At 52.6% G+C, this 15,529-nt stretch overlaps 1 protein-coding gene across 1 annotated transcript; it reads right to left on the minus strand.

Annotated features, from left to right (window-relative positions):
- Window positions 1-3,591: 3,591 nt before the first annotated feature.
- On the minus strand, window positions 3,592-6,258 carry NKX3-2 (NK3 homeobox 2). The gene is made up of 2 exons (XM_074540443.1): window positions 5,566-6,258; window positions 3,592-5,149 (listed from the first exon to the last, which is right to left on the minus strand). Exons 1-2 carry the CDS (start codon window positions 5,960-5,962, stop codon window positions 4,671-4,673), a joined length of 876 nt encoding a protein of 291 aa, XP_074396544.1. The 5' UTR covers window positions 5,963-6,258; the 3' UTR covers window positions 3,592-4,670.
- Window positions 6,259-15,529: the final 9,271 nt, after the last annotated feature.

Genomic DNA, 15,529 nt, shown 5'->3' on the forward strand with positions numbered 1-15,529 from the left:
TGCTCCCTGGTTCACCTTGCTCCCCGGTTAATCACTCTGTTTCCCGCAGCAGCGGACAACGCGAAGGAACAGTCCACTTTGTTGCGGCTTTCAGAAAGGTTGGGAGGGGTAATATCCTTGATTATGTGGCCGGGACAAAAGGACCTGACCTTTATGTCTCCCATCACCTTGGGAATAGCCAGGCTGCTCGATGGAGACACCACTGGCAGCGCCCTGGATCTCCAGAGCCCGCTGGATGTGGCTTTCCAGCACCCCTGTCCTTGTCTTCGGAGACGTTCCAGAGGAGTGGCTGCTCCCGTGGTTTGGTGCTGCAGTCCCGGGAGAGCCGCTGGAAAGGCGGCCGGGATTCCCCTCGGGGCTCGTCGCCGTCCCACTGACAGCAGCAGCGGAGCGGAAAAAGCCTGCCAAGGCCTGTCGGGGAGAAGCCCTTAACCTCGGGCCACCTTTGGCCCCTGCTCCCGGGAGCCCCTGGGAGGCTGGGCAGGTGCTGCACGGCCGGGGGGGCTGCTGTGCCCCGGGCTCTTCTGCTGTTTCTCCTCCTGCCGGGAAAGTGTCGCTGATTTCTACCTGAGTGTGTTTGTGTGTGTGTGTGTGCAGAGAGGGGGGCAAAGCAACGTGGTTTCCTGTTTTATTACCCTGCGAGCGAGCGGGAGGTAGCTAAATATAGGCAGCCTCCCGTCTGCAGAGCTGGACTCTGCGCCTGTGCGACTGTTTAATACACAAACACAAGCGCCAATGGAGACATATGCAAAGATATACACAATTTACATTACATTTCAACAATCGAATTTCTTGGAGCTGCGGTATTTCCCCCTTCTCCCCCTTGTCTTTGCAAGAATTTTTTTTAAGACTACAGCTTGCCCACGGTCAGATGGAAAATGATTCCCACGGCCCCTGTACGGTTCAGGATTTGTGAGAGAGACCGAAATTGGAACACATCGTCAGGGAGATTATTTTTACGTAGCAGCCGTGTATGTGCTGTTGAGCTGAATGTGTGTCTGAGGGTGTGTGAAGAGAGCGTATTAGAGTCCAGGTTCTGCTGATACCTTAAGAGCCAAAAATACGGAGTAATTCCATTGGCCTCAGTACAGCTACATGCGTGTTACTGGAGATTTTGCCATTAAGAAAATCTAAAGGATGCAGTGAGTTTGCTTTATATTTTCTTAATCAAAATTATTAAGAAAAAACAGGAATAGAAATGCCTCAAATTCCAGAAAAACTCCATTAAATTATCGATTAAATTTTCCCAGTATCACATATTGACGTTTCTCAAGTATCAGATTTTGTCAACGTCAAAAAAGGACACTGTCAATGCATAAATGTTCGTTATTAAACACCAATACTGAAATTCTGAGCAACTTTATTTGGATCATCTTTTCCAGCAACTTCTATCTCGAGTAAAATGCATATTAGTTTTACCTGGTTCATAGGAAATTACCTTGACGCTTTATTTTGAGTCTGTTACCCAATGTTACAATCCAAGGAATCTCTAATTACACTCACTTCCCTTTTATATCAGGAGATTCCCTAGAGCACAGCATTTGTTAGCTCAAAAAAATCAAAATAATACAACACAGTGACCAAAGGGGGAAAAAAATTAGTCTTAGAGATAGTCTGCTCCCTCAAACAAGGGGCCCGATAGAACCACAGCCGATTTTGCCAGAAGCCACCCCCGCCGGGGACAAAACCTCCGCTGGTGTGAGATGTACCTTTCAGTTTGCATCACTGTGCCATATTTCACACAAAATAGTCCCAAAGAAGTCAAAACGAATCAACTTCCCTTTATCTGCAGCACTAAAATCTAAAGATGCATAATCCCAGACACGTCAGGTAACATCCCTCTGCTGTGTAAAACCTACCTCCCAGCAAAGGCTGTGAGGAGGGGGGTCTGCAGTCCCGACACCTCTGCTTTTCTGTTTAGCATCCCACACTGTCTGCAGTGGGACAAATAGGGGAGGGATCAAGCTTGGCTGTACCATCGAACCGGAGATGGGAGTCAGCGGCTCGGTGCCTTGTACGGGGCTGCAGGCAGAGAAACGTCCCCAAGGGGCCAGGAAAAAGCAAACCGCGGGGCAGCAGTGGCACCTCTTTACCTCCTTAAGTGCACTGGGGTCCAGATTCTGCTGTCCAAAAGTTTCGTGTTTTCCAGGAAGGAAAGTGTTGAGAATGTCGGAGGGAAATAGTTATAAAAAAAATAATAATAATAATAAGAAAAAAGAGACAAGAGCTTCGGATCGGGCCAAATAAATGTCAGTCCTCCCGTATCTGCCAAGGGACTGCTGCATCTGGAGCACTCCTTTGGGCAGGAGGACCGCCGACACGCCCGGCAGAGCAAAACCAAACTCAAAGCATTTCCTCCGGTGTCACGGCGGCTGTCGGCTTTGGGAACAGAGAGCTCGTCCCCAGCCCGTGCTGCCGAGTGCTCACCTGCGGGGTGCCCGAGACCGGGGAAAGCGAAATGACAGCAAGGAGGGCCGGAGCGAGGGGCTGACAGGGAAACAGCCCGGCGGCATCCTGGGGCGGCTTGCAGGCACAGCGGCCGGGAAGCGATAGGGCAAGCCACTCGGTGCCCGGGAGCCGCAGCCAATGCCCGTGCGAACCGGCGGGAAAGGAAAGAAGCTGGCGGTGATGAGGAATCAGCAGCGCCCAGGCAATGCGGCCGCCTGTGAGCCTGGTCCGGACAGGGCTCCTGCGGCGCTGATAAACTGCTGCAACCATCACCGGGTCCGGTCCCTCCGAGCGCCGCTGCCCGGCCCCGGCCCCCGGGAAAGCTGCCCACCCCAGGTGAGCCTGCCCTCCCCTTCGGCCAGCGCTGGCCCCGGGGAGACACCCAAGGACAGCAGCCGATGGCGGGGAAGAGCCGCCAGGACCGCGCCGAGGGCCCGGGCTCTCAGAGAGGCTTGGAGGAGATTCAGTCCAAGGCGGGAGGCTGCCCCAAGCGGCTATCGCGGCAGTGTCGGGATACGGACGGCCTGGGCAGTTCCGCCGAAGGCACCTCTTGCAGCCCAATCCTGAGCCCGCGCCCCGGTGTCTCTGCCCGGCTCCGGCAGAGAGAAAACTGCATCGAGCCGCGCACCCGCCCCAGGATCCGCCAGGGTTTCACCGCTGTAGAGGGGCCGCAGCCCGCACGGAGAGGCTGCCACCGACCGGGAAAAGCAGATCGAGTGGCTCCACCGACTGCCCCTCGTCCTCACCGCTACCAGCACCCGTAAACACAGCCACCGATCCCGGCTCTCCAGCAGATGGGGGATCGCTCCATCTGGGACAGGCGCTACCAAAGAAGTGATAAGGGCACCCGGTCAGAGCTCCCGGGTCCCCTCCGCCTCCCGCAGAGGGAACGGGCATCAGCGCTGACCGCTGCAGCCGGGCAAGGCGGCCCAGATCTCTGCCAGGCCCTACGATCCTCACCGTGCGAGGGGGAAAAGGAGGGACGTGGTCTGAGCTACGGCCTGAGGTTGCTGCGGGGGAAAATATCACTGGGGAAATCCGTGTCTGCTCTCAGAAACGACAGAAGCAGCAGGGGTAAGTGTTAAACTAAAGTTTATAAATTAGAAAAAAAACCAAACAAACAACAAAACAAGTACAGCGGGTAGCTTACAAACATTCACAATTCATTTGAAGTAAATAATCTAGTTGAGTGCACAGTGCCATTAAAAGGGAAATAGAGGGGGAAAAAAAAGAAGAAAAAAAAAAGCAACGAGTTATCTTGGAAGAAAGAGACTGTAATTACATTGCTGAGCAGATCAGAAACCCCCACCCCTGGAGGAGAGCTCTGCAGAAGAATTGTAAAAGGCACTGACGGTATTAAAGTTTCCTGTTACATCGATTTCTTAAAAAGCCTGACTAGAAATATTCACATTGAATATAAAAATAACAACTTTAATACATCTGGAAAGTGCGAAAAATCCGTAACTCCTCCCTCCCCGAACACGGAAAGATCTCAGGAAAAAAAGGAAAACAAGAAGTCAGAGTTTCAATATAAGTCTCACCCTTTTGTGACATATTTATCCTTTGCCAGGGATCATGGAGTACAGGAATAACATGGGCAACAAGAGCAGGGGGACCTGAAAGAGGCTTCCATACATTCAGCACCATACAAGGCACACTCAGTTTGCAACAAGTTGGAAGACCAAGGACTCAGACGACAAAAATAATCTTCCTTACAATCCACTGAGGGAGTCCTTGATCTCCTCTTTTGAGTTGCAATTGGTTTTGCGGGTTGTATTTTTTTTTCCTCTCCTTTGTTTTCTTTCTCTTTTTCTCCACACAAGATCGAGTCTCTACCCATCCGAAGCAAAATAAAACAAACAAACAAAAAGTCTACACCGAATACACTGACAACATGGATACCATGAACAAGTTGTGCCGAATCGCGAGAGTCCTCGGCTGGCGGGATGGGGACAGGGTGAGGGTCAGGGTGGGGGTGGCCAAGAAGTCCTACGTTGAAAGAGGAGAGGGTGAGGAACCATCCAAAAATATTAATAATAAAAATAACAATAAAATAATAATAAATACTGTCCGAGGCACTGAGAGCTGCAGCTGGGGCTCTGGACTTGAGAAGCGGAGCGGACGGATTGATGGGTGGGGGGGTGGCAGAGGGAAGATGGGTTTCCTGGCTGCCAGTGTGTATGCTGGGGGTGTCGGGGCCGGGGATTGTGTGTGTGTGCCTCTCACTGCGTGCCGGCAGCTGCGGCGCAGGTGGACAGAGCCCACCCGGGAAGGCAGTAGTAGGGGTAGTAGTAGGATGGCTGCAGGGAGAGCAGCGAGGGCGGCCGCAGCACCTCGCCAGGGTGGTACTGTCTCTGGTCGTCGCGCACCAGCACCTTGACGGCCACCTTCTTGGCGGCGGGGGCGGCGGCCAGGAGGTCGGCGGCCATCTGCCGCCGCTTGGTCTTGTAGCGCCGGTTCTGAAACCAGATCTTCACCTGCGTCTCGGTGAGCTTCAGCGAGGCGGCCAGGTCGGCCCGCTCGGGCCCCGACAAGTAGCGCTGGTGGTTGAAGCGCCGCTCCAGCTCGAAGACCTGCGCGTGGGAAAAGGCTGCGCGGGAGCGCTTCTTCCGCGGCTTCGGAGCCGCCGCCGCCTCCTCCTCCCCCGGCAGCAGATTCCCGCACTTGCCCGCTCCGTCCTCTTCCTCCGGAGGGCTGCGATCTGCGGGCAGGGCGAGAGCACGGCGGTCAGGGCAGGCAGGCACCGGGACAGCGGCACCCGCGCACAGGCGGCCAGGCGCGCTTCCTGCGGCCGGTCCGCAGCGACGGGGCGAGCGGAGAGCCCTCCGAGCCGCTGCCCGCCCCGTCGCCCGGACAGCCGCCGGCGGCAGCGGCCGGGGCTTCTCGCTCTCCTTTAAGCGCCTGGCGAGCTGCGGGCTCCGCCGGGCCAAAGGCCCTCCCCGATCCGCCCTCCCTCGCCCCGCGGGACGCGTTGCGGGTTTTCTCTCCCCCCCGGCACAACCGAGCCTGTCGCACAACTCCGGGGAGCCGGCGACAGCCACGGACACCTCCCGTTCCCAGCCCTCCGGGGCCCTCCTCGCGCGGGCGCGGAGGAGCCACCATCGGGGCTGCCCCTACCTGAGACGGCGGCCGACATCTCGCTGTCGCTGAGGCCGGTGGTGTCCCGCTCCGCCGCCTCCGGGGGCTGCGCCTCGTCCTCCGCCGGCCGACCCCCGCCCGTGGCTTCTGCGGGGCGGGCGCTGCCACCGGCGCCCTCCTCCTCGGAGCGCCGCTCGCCCTCGGGGTCCTCGCTGAGCGCGGAGTCCGAGTCCCAGCCCGCCGGCGTCCGCGGGGCCGGGGCGCGGGCGGCGGGCGCGGGAAGCGGTGGGTCCTCGGCGGCGCCGCACAGCCGCCAGCCGCCGGCCGCCCCCGGGAGCGGCAGCCGCCCCGCCGCGTGGCGGGCGCGCTCCTCCTTCTTGTTGAGGATGGCTTGGATGGAAAAAGGCGTCAGGGCGTTGCCGCCGCGGACGGACATGGCCCGGCGACGGGCAAGCCCCGCGGACGAGCAGCGGACCGTGCCGCGTCTTCAGCTGGGCGACCGCATCGCCGGCCGCCGCCGCGCCGGTGCCGGGCCCTGTTCTGCCGCCGGGAGGGCGGGCGCCAGCGGGAGCAGCCTCTCTGCGCCACTGCCGGCCCGCCCGCCCATAGGGCCGGGGCCACCGGGGCCACCGCGCTGCGCCGGGCGCCGCCGCGGGTCCCTGGCGGCACGGGCGCTGCCTCCGCCCCGCTCTGTCCCGCCCCCGCCCGCCCTCCGCTTTTTCTGCCGGCGGCGCTGCCATCCCTCACGGCCGCCCGACAGCGCCTGCCCCGCGCCTTCCCATTGGGCAGCCCCCGCGCGCCCCGCCCGCCCATTGGCTCCCGCCGCGGGCCGATGCGGCTCCGCGGGGCGCGCGCCGGGGCGCTCCGTCCCTTTAACCCCTTGCGGCCCGCGGGGCGCCCCCGCCTCGCCGGGCCGAGGAGACCCTCGAAGGGACGGTCCCTCTCCCAGGCAGAAAGCGGCGGCTTCCACCTGGACAGTGCGGGATCGCTCTGCAGAGATGTTTTCCCCCTCGCCGCGCCTCAGCAGAGCGCTGTAGCCTGGCGCGGGGGAAAGGTTCGGTCCCGACGGGAGAAGTGGCGGGGACGGGACCGACGCCGCAGTGTGGCGGGCATTGCTGCGCGCCGCTGGGGAAGGGCGTCGAAACTCGCCTGTTCCGAGTCTGTCCGGGGCCGAGACGCCGTGCCCGTGCGGGGCAGTACGAGCTGCGGGATGAGCGCCCCAGCCCCCGGCCGCCCGCACTGTAGGGGTAAACGCAAATCAGCCTCGGCCAGTTTTGAAAAATGCGCTTTTCACTACTGCGTTTGTTTAAAAACATGGCCGGGTTTATGTTAAGTACGGTCTTCTGTCCATGGGGCTTATAAAGCCCGTATTAGGAAAGCAATTTCTCGCAGATTAAACTCTTTTCCCTAGACGATGCTTTCCCTAAAAGAAAACGGCCCTGCACGGGAAGACTTTGGAAACTATTACACGCACGTGAATTGTATATCTGAGACTCGCTGCCAAAACAACAATATACCCCCAAGCATTACGCTTTTCTATTTTTCAAATATTATTGGCTTTCTCGGAGCTAATAAAAATACCGGCAAGGGTATCAAGCAGGTACACGAGAAATGAAACGCCTGTGCTGCACGAACATGGGTGTTTGGTGCTGGGTGAAGGCGGCAACATAAGGAGATAAAGCACAGAAAAAAGACACCCGCAAACTCGCTTTGCTCCATGAACTAAATTCTCAGGGTGTCACCGGGCTTCTCCACAGGCGTGTGGCCACGCCAACACCTCCCTACTTGATCTCACAGAGATGAACGTCGGTTTGCAGTAGACTACGAAGTGACAATAATTGATTTTCAACGACTCTGGCACGAATTATATGTTTTCAATCATAAATTTTACACAAAAAATAAATCCATAAAATAAATAATTCTACTTTCATTCACAGCGCAAAGCTAGAGAGTACCTCTGCCTGACTAAGCGGGAACTGTCTTTGTCTTTCTGAACAAACTCAGACCATTTTAATAACCTTGCTTGGACTCACCTTTTACCTATTTTTTTCCCCAGGAAAGCCATCGCTTTGCCACCAAAGACTTCGGTATCACGATACACTAAAGAAATATCCAAAGGGAAAATTTTTTAAGAGCTAGAGGTAAACGAGAAGCACCTAGGGAAGCTGCGAGAAATCCACTTACGAGAATATACGTAGGGGGATACTTAGGGCGCTAGGAAGGGTGTCCTGCACGAGTGTTTTAAAGGCTCCTTAACAGCCAAGAGATGGAATTTGGGATGTCAGAAGAGATGAGCGGCCTCAAACACGGGGACTGAGGAAGGGCTGGGAGCGCGGGTTGTGGGAGACGTGGTTTGGATTGGCGGCCAGAAGGGGGTTCGGGGCACGGGCGGACACGGGAACTCCGGACAGAGGGTTTCTTTTGTCGGGCTCTGCTCAGGTGCAGCAGAGCGCCCCGAGTAAGGCAAAGCGGGCGATGCCGGGGGCCGGCGAGCGGCGGGGAGGAGAGCGAACCTCTCCCGGTGCAGCCTCCCGCCGTGCTCCGGCACACCGAGCTCCAGCCCAGGAAGACCCTGATTTACAGAGTTTTGTGCCCAAGCTGTTGAAATACCTGCATATGGTTTACAGTGGCTGTAATTCTTTGCTAATTTGCTCAGCTCTTCCTTCCCCCCCACCTCCTTTTCTCTTTTTCTTTCTTAATTTTTTTCCCTCTTCCGCCTACTCAGGCGATCTCTGCACCCTCTTTCTGATCAGCAAACCTGTTTGGGGGAGGAAATGCCTGGGGAAGAGGCCGGGAGGAGAGCGGGGTAAGGCGCAGAGAGCGGCGGAGCGGAGGGAGGCCGGGCAGGGCCGGCGTGCCGGGGCCGGGGGCCAGCTGGGTGGTCTCGGCCCGCCCGGCCCCCAGCGCCGCCGCGGAGAGGGGCAGCGGGAGGGAGGGATGGAGGGATGGATGGAGGGATGGGGGAGAGCGGCGGCCCGGCTGTGCCCCGTGCTCTGGCGTGGGGCTGGCCCCGCTCCGGCCGCCCTTCGCCAGGGCAGCACCGGAGAGCTCGGGCTGCCCGTTCACGGCGTGCGGGGGCACAGGGCCCCCTCCGAGCGTGCGACGGAGAAACCGGGAAAGCCTCTCTGGAAAAGGCTCGGCGTGGACGTGATGGACGCAGTGGAGAGGCAGGGGATGTCTGAGGGGGCACGATTCCCACCTGGCCTCCACCCTTGACAGAGCTCCGCACCTCCCATTCCTCGTCGTCTGGAAGCGGCCTTAATACACACACCGTGATATACCGTAACACACGGATCCGCCGTTTCTCAGTCGTGTATTACATTTCAGCGGGGAAACACCAAACCCGCCGTGCCCCTGCCTCTCCCCGCTCCCACTGGAGACCCTCAGCCCGCTGTCCCGGACCCGCCTGGCTCGCTGTCCCGGACCCGCCTGGCTGTCTCGGGGCCTGGCTCGCTGTCCTGCACCCGGCTCGCTGTCCCGGGGCCTGGCTCGCTGTCCCGGACCCGGCTCTCTTTCCCGGGGCCTGGCTCGCTGTCCCGCACCCGGCTCGCTGTCCTGGGCCCAGCTCACTGTCCCGGTCCCGGCTCGCCCCGCTGTCCCTCCGCCGTCCCGGGGCCGTGCCGGTGCCGCCGGTGGCCGGGCTGCCCCACCTAGAGGCGGCCAGGCCGCACTGCCCGGCCCGGGCTGCCGTCGGGGCCGCGCTCGGAGGGGACAGCGGGGCCGAGGCGGACACCCGGGTGCCAAGGCACGGCCGCGGTGCCCGGTGTGCAGTGACAAACCACCGCGGGAGCGGGACAGCGGAGGGGAGCCTGGCTGGCTGCCCTGTGGGGCGGCTTCTCTCAGCCACCTGAGCGTTCTGAGTCAGGTGAGAGGCAGGGCTCCCACAGAAACGCTGCAGATGACATGTGAGGTGATGAAATGGGGAAAGATGTTCTGCTTATAAAGCCTTTTTACCACATGTGAAAGCACAAGGAAAGGTGGCTGCAAAACCTTAAAAAAGCCTTTGCAAAGAGCACAGATTTCTCTATAATATATAATGCTGTATAAAGAGACCCAGATCATCCCCTGTCTGGGAGTACAGTGCACTGGGAAAAGGAAATATTATAGCTTTTCCTTCAGGGTAGGATTTGCCCAGTATGGGAAAATAATTAGTGGTGTAATGTCCATGTGCCAGTTTTGGGGCAGAGCCAAAAGCACAGTACCACTTCTGCCTTCCAAGCTCTTCTCAGCTCTGAGGAAGGCCAAGGAGCTTCATGGCCAGGGGCTGCCACACACTGCAACCGTCTTGCAGCACCTCCCAGAGCCTGCATGGTGGTATGGTGGTGGCTATTACTTTTGCCATACCTTATTAGAGGTGATTTTTTTTCTAGACACAAGCTGTCTTTCCAAATTGGTTTTCCTCCTCATATACTCAGGGCAATGCAAATTCTTGCTGAGTCTCCTGCTGGATCTTTCAGGGACTTAGATGGAAGATGACATTGGTACAAACAGTGCTTCCTTCTGTAAGGAATTTGAATCCGTTGTTGGTAATGGGGAAGATTTCTTTCATGGCTTTTACCTCAGCTGTGCTGCTCTCTGGCTGTGCAACAAAGGCACACAGACATATCCTGGACAGGTTTTGACTCCATTTCTTGAATCAATTTATTGAAACAATTTATTTCCAACAAATGTAACTGTAACTACACAGTAGGTGAGAGCTGTACATCTCTAAACCACTCTCCTCTCAAGATTTCTCTATGTATTTCACGAGGGATCTCATATAAGTGACTGCTGCAACACTGTCTTCAAATTGCTTTTTGCAGTTGACATCAGGATCCTGTGCTGTTGCTGAGATGTCACCTGCAGGATGCTTCAGGCTTGAGTGAGAGGAGGATTTACCTTCCACAATTAAGAGAAAAAATTGAATTATTTTTAGAATTCAACTGAATATGTGCAGATATAATGCTGACAATGAGAACTTTATTCTCACTAATGCGACAAGCTTTTAACAAATTAGCTCAGTAGGTTTTAATAGCTGCTTTACAATCCCTTTCATTCCTTATATGGGGAAAAGCCCATGTCCTTTAGGGCTGGGAGGCTCAAACAAAAACACTTCTACAGCAGTTTACAACCAAACTGAAAAGAATGCCTGAATTTTGCTGGTTGCATATTTACAGTGACACAATTTCTCCCAGTTTTATTGTTCAGAGATGCTATTTCTGGGAAAACCAACCCAAATCTCCCTCTTGTTGCTTCATCTTTACAAGTGAAGGCTTGGCATGCAAAGTACCAAGCATGAAAATAAACCTACCAACATTTCATTTCACTGCATGGCAGTTTCTCCTGAATTATTCCTCCTTGCAAGACCTTGACAGGGAAAAGACACGCAGGCTGTCTAACCACACCATGCTCTCAGGAAGGAGTGGAGCTGCATGGTTGTGTCTGGTGCTTAGTGCCAGGAGGCAACAAGTTCTGTACACACTGAGAGCCCTGTCCCACAACAGCCTCCAGGCACCACCAGCTTTTGAAATAAATCTTCTCTTTGACTGTCTCCTTATTTCTATGCTAGGTTTCTTGCTAAAGACATAAATGGCTATATGTTCCTTATTTTCTGATGCAGTTACCTATGGGATAGCAATACAACCTGGATAAGATTAGCTTGCTTTACTAACAAAAACCAAATCAGCATGTGCAAATAGCCAGGTGCTTCTCTCAGTCATAAAGTAAAGCTTTTGCAGATCCTGTATTTAGCTTTTAATCTGTTTTATTTGCAGTACCTGATAGAAAAATTGAAGTAGAAATGTCATGTATGAGTGAGTCATCCATACAATATATTTACTTGTTCTGAATTTTTCCCTATTATTTAGTAGAACATTTTAATGACTATCCACCATATTACAGTATATGCATTTGCTGTGTGCAAGTTTCCAGGCTTTTAAGAACACTCCTAGCACAGATTAATCATTTGATGTTTATTTGGTACAACATCATATGAAGTCCAGGTTTCCTTTTCTACTGCTGTTCCACCTATATAGAAATAATAATCTTTCCTACTTTTTGTTTGAAGTAGTGGAGCTCACTTTTCACATATGATAGACTAACTTGGTAACTAAATCAATGGCTGCATTGGGGTATTTAACATTTAAATATATTTATTGCTTTTGATGCTTAGGTAAATCAAATGAGCCTCTCAGGATACTGGCACTGTTTACTTTTCTGAAGTGATTTTACCTCTTTGTCTAGGACACACCTCTTTATCGATAGCAATTCAGTAGTAATTTTATATTAATGTTTCTATCTCTTTATTATTCATATCAGGAGTAGACACCCACCAAAGGTAAAATCTGGGAGCGGTTGGGACTTAAACATTTTCACAGATTGCTGGTTGCTCAAAAATTTCAGCTTTTGAGATCAAGGACGTGTTTGTTTCACATCCTTCTCCCACTGAATAGGAAGCCTGAACTGTGGAGATGGGATGTGACATTTCTGTGTGTTTTGGGCAGTCTCCTGCATGCAGTGCTGGCTGATGGGATGCTGCTTTGAGGAGCAGCCTGACTCAGGAGCTCCTGTACTGACTCAAGTGTCTCAAACATGGTGTGTTGTGGAGATGAGAGTTGTGGAATATCCATCCTATTTTGGACCCAGGCCTGTGTGATTGCCTTCCTGTGTTGGAAGGGCAGTCAGAGGTGTCAGAGCAGCAGCAGCAACAGCTGCACCCAGGTTTGGGTCTGGTGCCAGGAGTGCCCAGCAGAGAAGGAAGCCGGGCAGTTTAGACCAAGATTCTCACTCCATGTGAGGGAGGCACCCCAGCCTCCTTGGGAGCACTGTGACCCCTCTGGGAGGGAATTCCCCAGCTCTGCCTCCAGCTCTGCCTGCTGTGTGATGGGGCTCCCTGCCTGCAGCTGCCCTGCAAGCTCACAGTGCTGGCCTTGCCCAGTGACCTGGGGTGGAGCAGCCAAGCCAAGCAGTTTGAGCATGGAGAGCTGGGATCCAGGGCTGAGTTTATGGAGTTAGGGCAATTCGCAGGTTCACTTGTGTGAGTTGTTTCCACTGGCAATGATTTTGTATGTACAGTGACTGTACATTTCATCTGAACACAGCTTTTACATTCAATCACTAATTCTTTTGGCTGGCTCAGTGAGAATGCAAATACTTACATGAACTTCACAACTAAATTAGTGACTCTCTTTTGTTCAGTACACCTGCAGATTTAATTGGCTGCCTGAAAATTACGAACCAAAAAATCAAACACTGCACAAGTTGTCTGCAGGCAATACAGGTATTGTTCTTATTTTCTAAGTATTTCTTGAAGGAAAGATACTTTGGGCACGTCAGTTGTGGATGACTACAAATAAGCACCCTGTCTTCTCTTTGTACCCTACCCATTACATGACCAAGTGTAAATGAGATGGTTGGAAAAGCATCCAGTACTAAAGGATTCCTATGACTTAGTGGAAAATTCTTGTGATGGGAGATGGACAGAAATGTAGGTGGACAAAACATCAGTTATGGATTCCTTGGAAAACCAAGAAAATCCTTTTATTTCTCCAGGTTTTTCACAACTAAAGGATTCAGAAATATGCCTGCAAGTGAAACGGAGTAGAGGAGTGCTGTCTGGAAGGAATTTTTCCAAGATGGCAAACTGTGATATCCTGCACTATGGATGAGGTTATTTTTGGCAGGACAAATGAGAGCTTTCTGCTCTCTCTGCTTTGGAAGAAGGGTAGTCTGTAGTGTGACCTTCTGGTGCTTTACAGTATCATCTGTATTTTATGAGAGCTGATTAACAACCCCATGCTTTTATGCATGTTCTCTTAGGTTTCCAAGCCTGTACAGGACCAAAGTAAACTGCTGCCTGTAGGAAGCATTAAAACACAGGCTTTGGTAAAAATGTTGCTATCAACTCTCCTTTCAGATCTCTGGAGGACTTTAGATATCCAGATATTCAGATATAGATGTGGCTGTATTTCTTTCACTCACTGTGCACTTTGTGCAACACCTCTCAAAGACTGTTCTGCACCAGATATGCTCCCCCATGAGGAAACACAACTCAATAAAATGAGTTGTTATGCTTTATAGCTCCAAAAAGATGTCTGCAGTATGGTCTTCTGCAAAATAAGCAACAAAGCTGTTGTAGTCCAAGATCTTTGTACGTTGTGATGATTTGGTCAGGTTGACTGAACTTTCCAAACACAGAGGGAATGTATGTCTCTGGATCAGTCATGGACATCCATACCTCTGACTTTACCCATAGCTATCATGCAGGAAACAAAAATCTCTCATGGACAAGGACCTTCATGTACAATCATATTTCTTTCACAAGGTTTAATTTATCTATTTTAGTGTCTCCTCAACATCTAACTGTAACAAACCCCTGCAAGAGTAAGACCTGAATGCTGACCCTGAATCCCTGTGAGCTGCTGGCAGGCTCTGGAAGAGCAGCAGCGTGCCAGAAGGAAGAGTGGACATCCTGCAGTCTGTGGAGGATATGGAAGAACTTCCACCTTCCAACCCCAAATGCCTCAGTCCTTGGCCTGCACATGGCCAGGGGCACCCTACAGCTCCTGGGGCTGCTTTCCTCATGGTGACTTCAGAAGCAGGCCTGGGCAGCTCAGGTACCTGCTTTGGTATAAGGTAACGTCTGCTTTTACAGAGGATATAGTAAATGTCAGAACACCTGGATAATGAGATAGTGAGATCCTTTCAGTGAGGAGGAGGCAAGACTAGCAGCTGAGCAGCTGAAAAGACAAATCAGTGTCATGGCAGGGATCTATGAATTGTTTTGTTCCAGTAGCCCTAGCCCTTTGGACTTGAAAAACTGAAAGTAGTAGTGGTGCTTGGGAGCATTGCAGTACCATATTCTTGCATTCAATAAACTGCTTTTCAGAAGGTGTTGATTCTGAGACTCCTGATAAGACCAGCCTATGAATATAATGGGTTGCTACAGGCTGTAGCTTGCTTAGATCCCTTGTCATGTGCTCCAACATCTGGGCCGAGATGACAGAAAAATTCCAGTGCATTTTCTCCAAGAGCCAGAGACTGTTCAATAATTTCCTTGAAGAACAGGTTTTATTTCCCCAACTTCTGGGTCAGCTGCTTTTTGATGTTGAGTCTGTCCCAGTTCTTGTTTTCTGCATCCTGGAAGCCTAAAACGTGATTCCAGCCACATCAGAGTTAACTGAAAGAAATGAGGAATAAGGATCGCAAAGGAAAAGGGGATTATTATTACTTTACTTGATATTTACACAACTTCCCTCATCATATTGACTCACAGAAGCCAGTACAAATAAGGTAAAGGCCCCCAGGTAAAGGCTAACCTGTTTCAATGTCAGTACCTCCATGTACTCTTTCATCCACAAAAGTTCTTGGTCATGCCAAGAAGACTGAGACAAGGGAAGAATGGAGCTGAAGAAAGGATATTTTAAGATATAAAAGGAGGACAAGGGCAAAGGGAGAGGTTACAATATATGTTACATTATATTATATGTGATTCAAGGTTTTGCAAGAAGCTGATGAGGAGAAGGGAAGGGGAAAGGGAAAAGAAAATAACAAGAGGAAAGCAAAGGAGAATGAGGTCTTAGAGGGATCCTGTGGGAGAATTGAAGTGCTGGGATGGGAACAAATGGACATTCAGTGAAAGACAGGTCAAATAAGAAGTGAGGATGGTGGAAGTTAGTCTGGAAAAGTGCTAGGAAGAGGGGCTAGAAAATGAGAGAAATAAGAAGGACCTAAACAAGGAAACAGCATGGAATGGAATAGATGGATGGCTTCTATTAAACCACCAAATCTAACTCATTACACTTGAGGAAAAAAATGTTAAATGCACTATTCCTGAAGAAGTTTGATGTGCCTATAAAGAGAGACCTACATTATATTGAATTTAATATTATATCTGGAAACAAAACACTTGGTGGATTGGGCTTGTGCATGGCGTGCTGCACAGCCTTCTCATGGATGCAGAGTTGAAGAAAGCTGTTTCTGCTCAAGGGGGTGAGTCCTGCTGTGCCGTGCCGAGCAGCAGCTC

The sequence above is a fragment of the Zonotrichia albicollis genome, chromosome 5, assembly GCF_047830755.1.
Source record: "Zonotrichia albicollis isolate bZonAlb1 chromosome 5, bZonAlb1.hap1, whole genome shotgun sequence".
NCBI classification, from domain to species: Eukaryota; Metazoa; Chordata; class Aves; order Passeriformes; family Passerellidae; genus Zonotrichia; species Zonotrichia albicollis.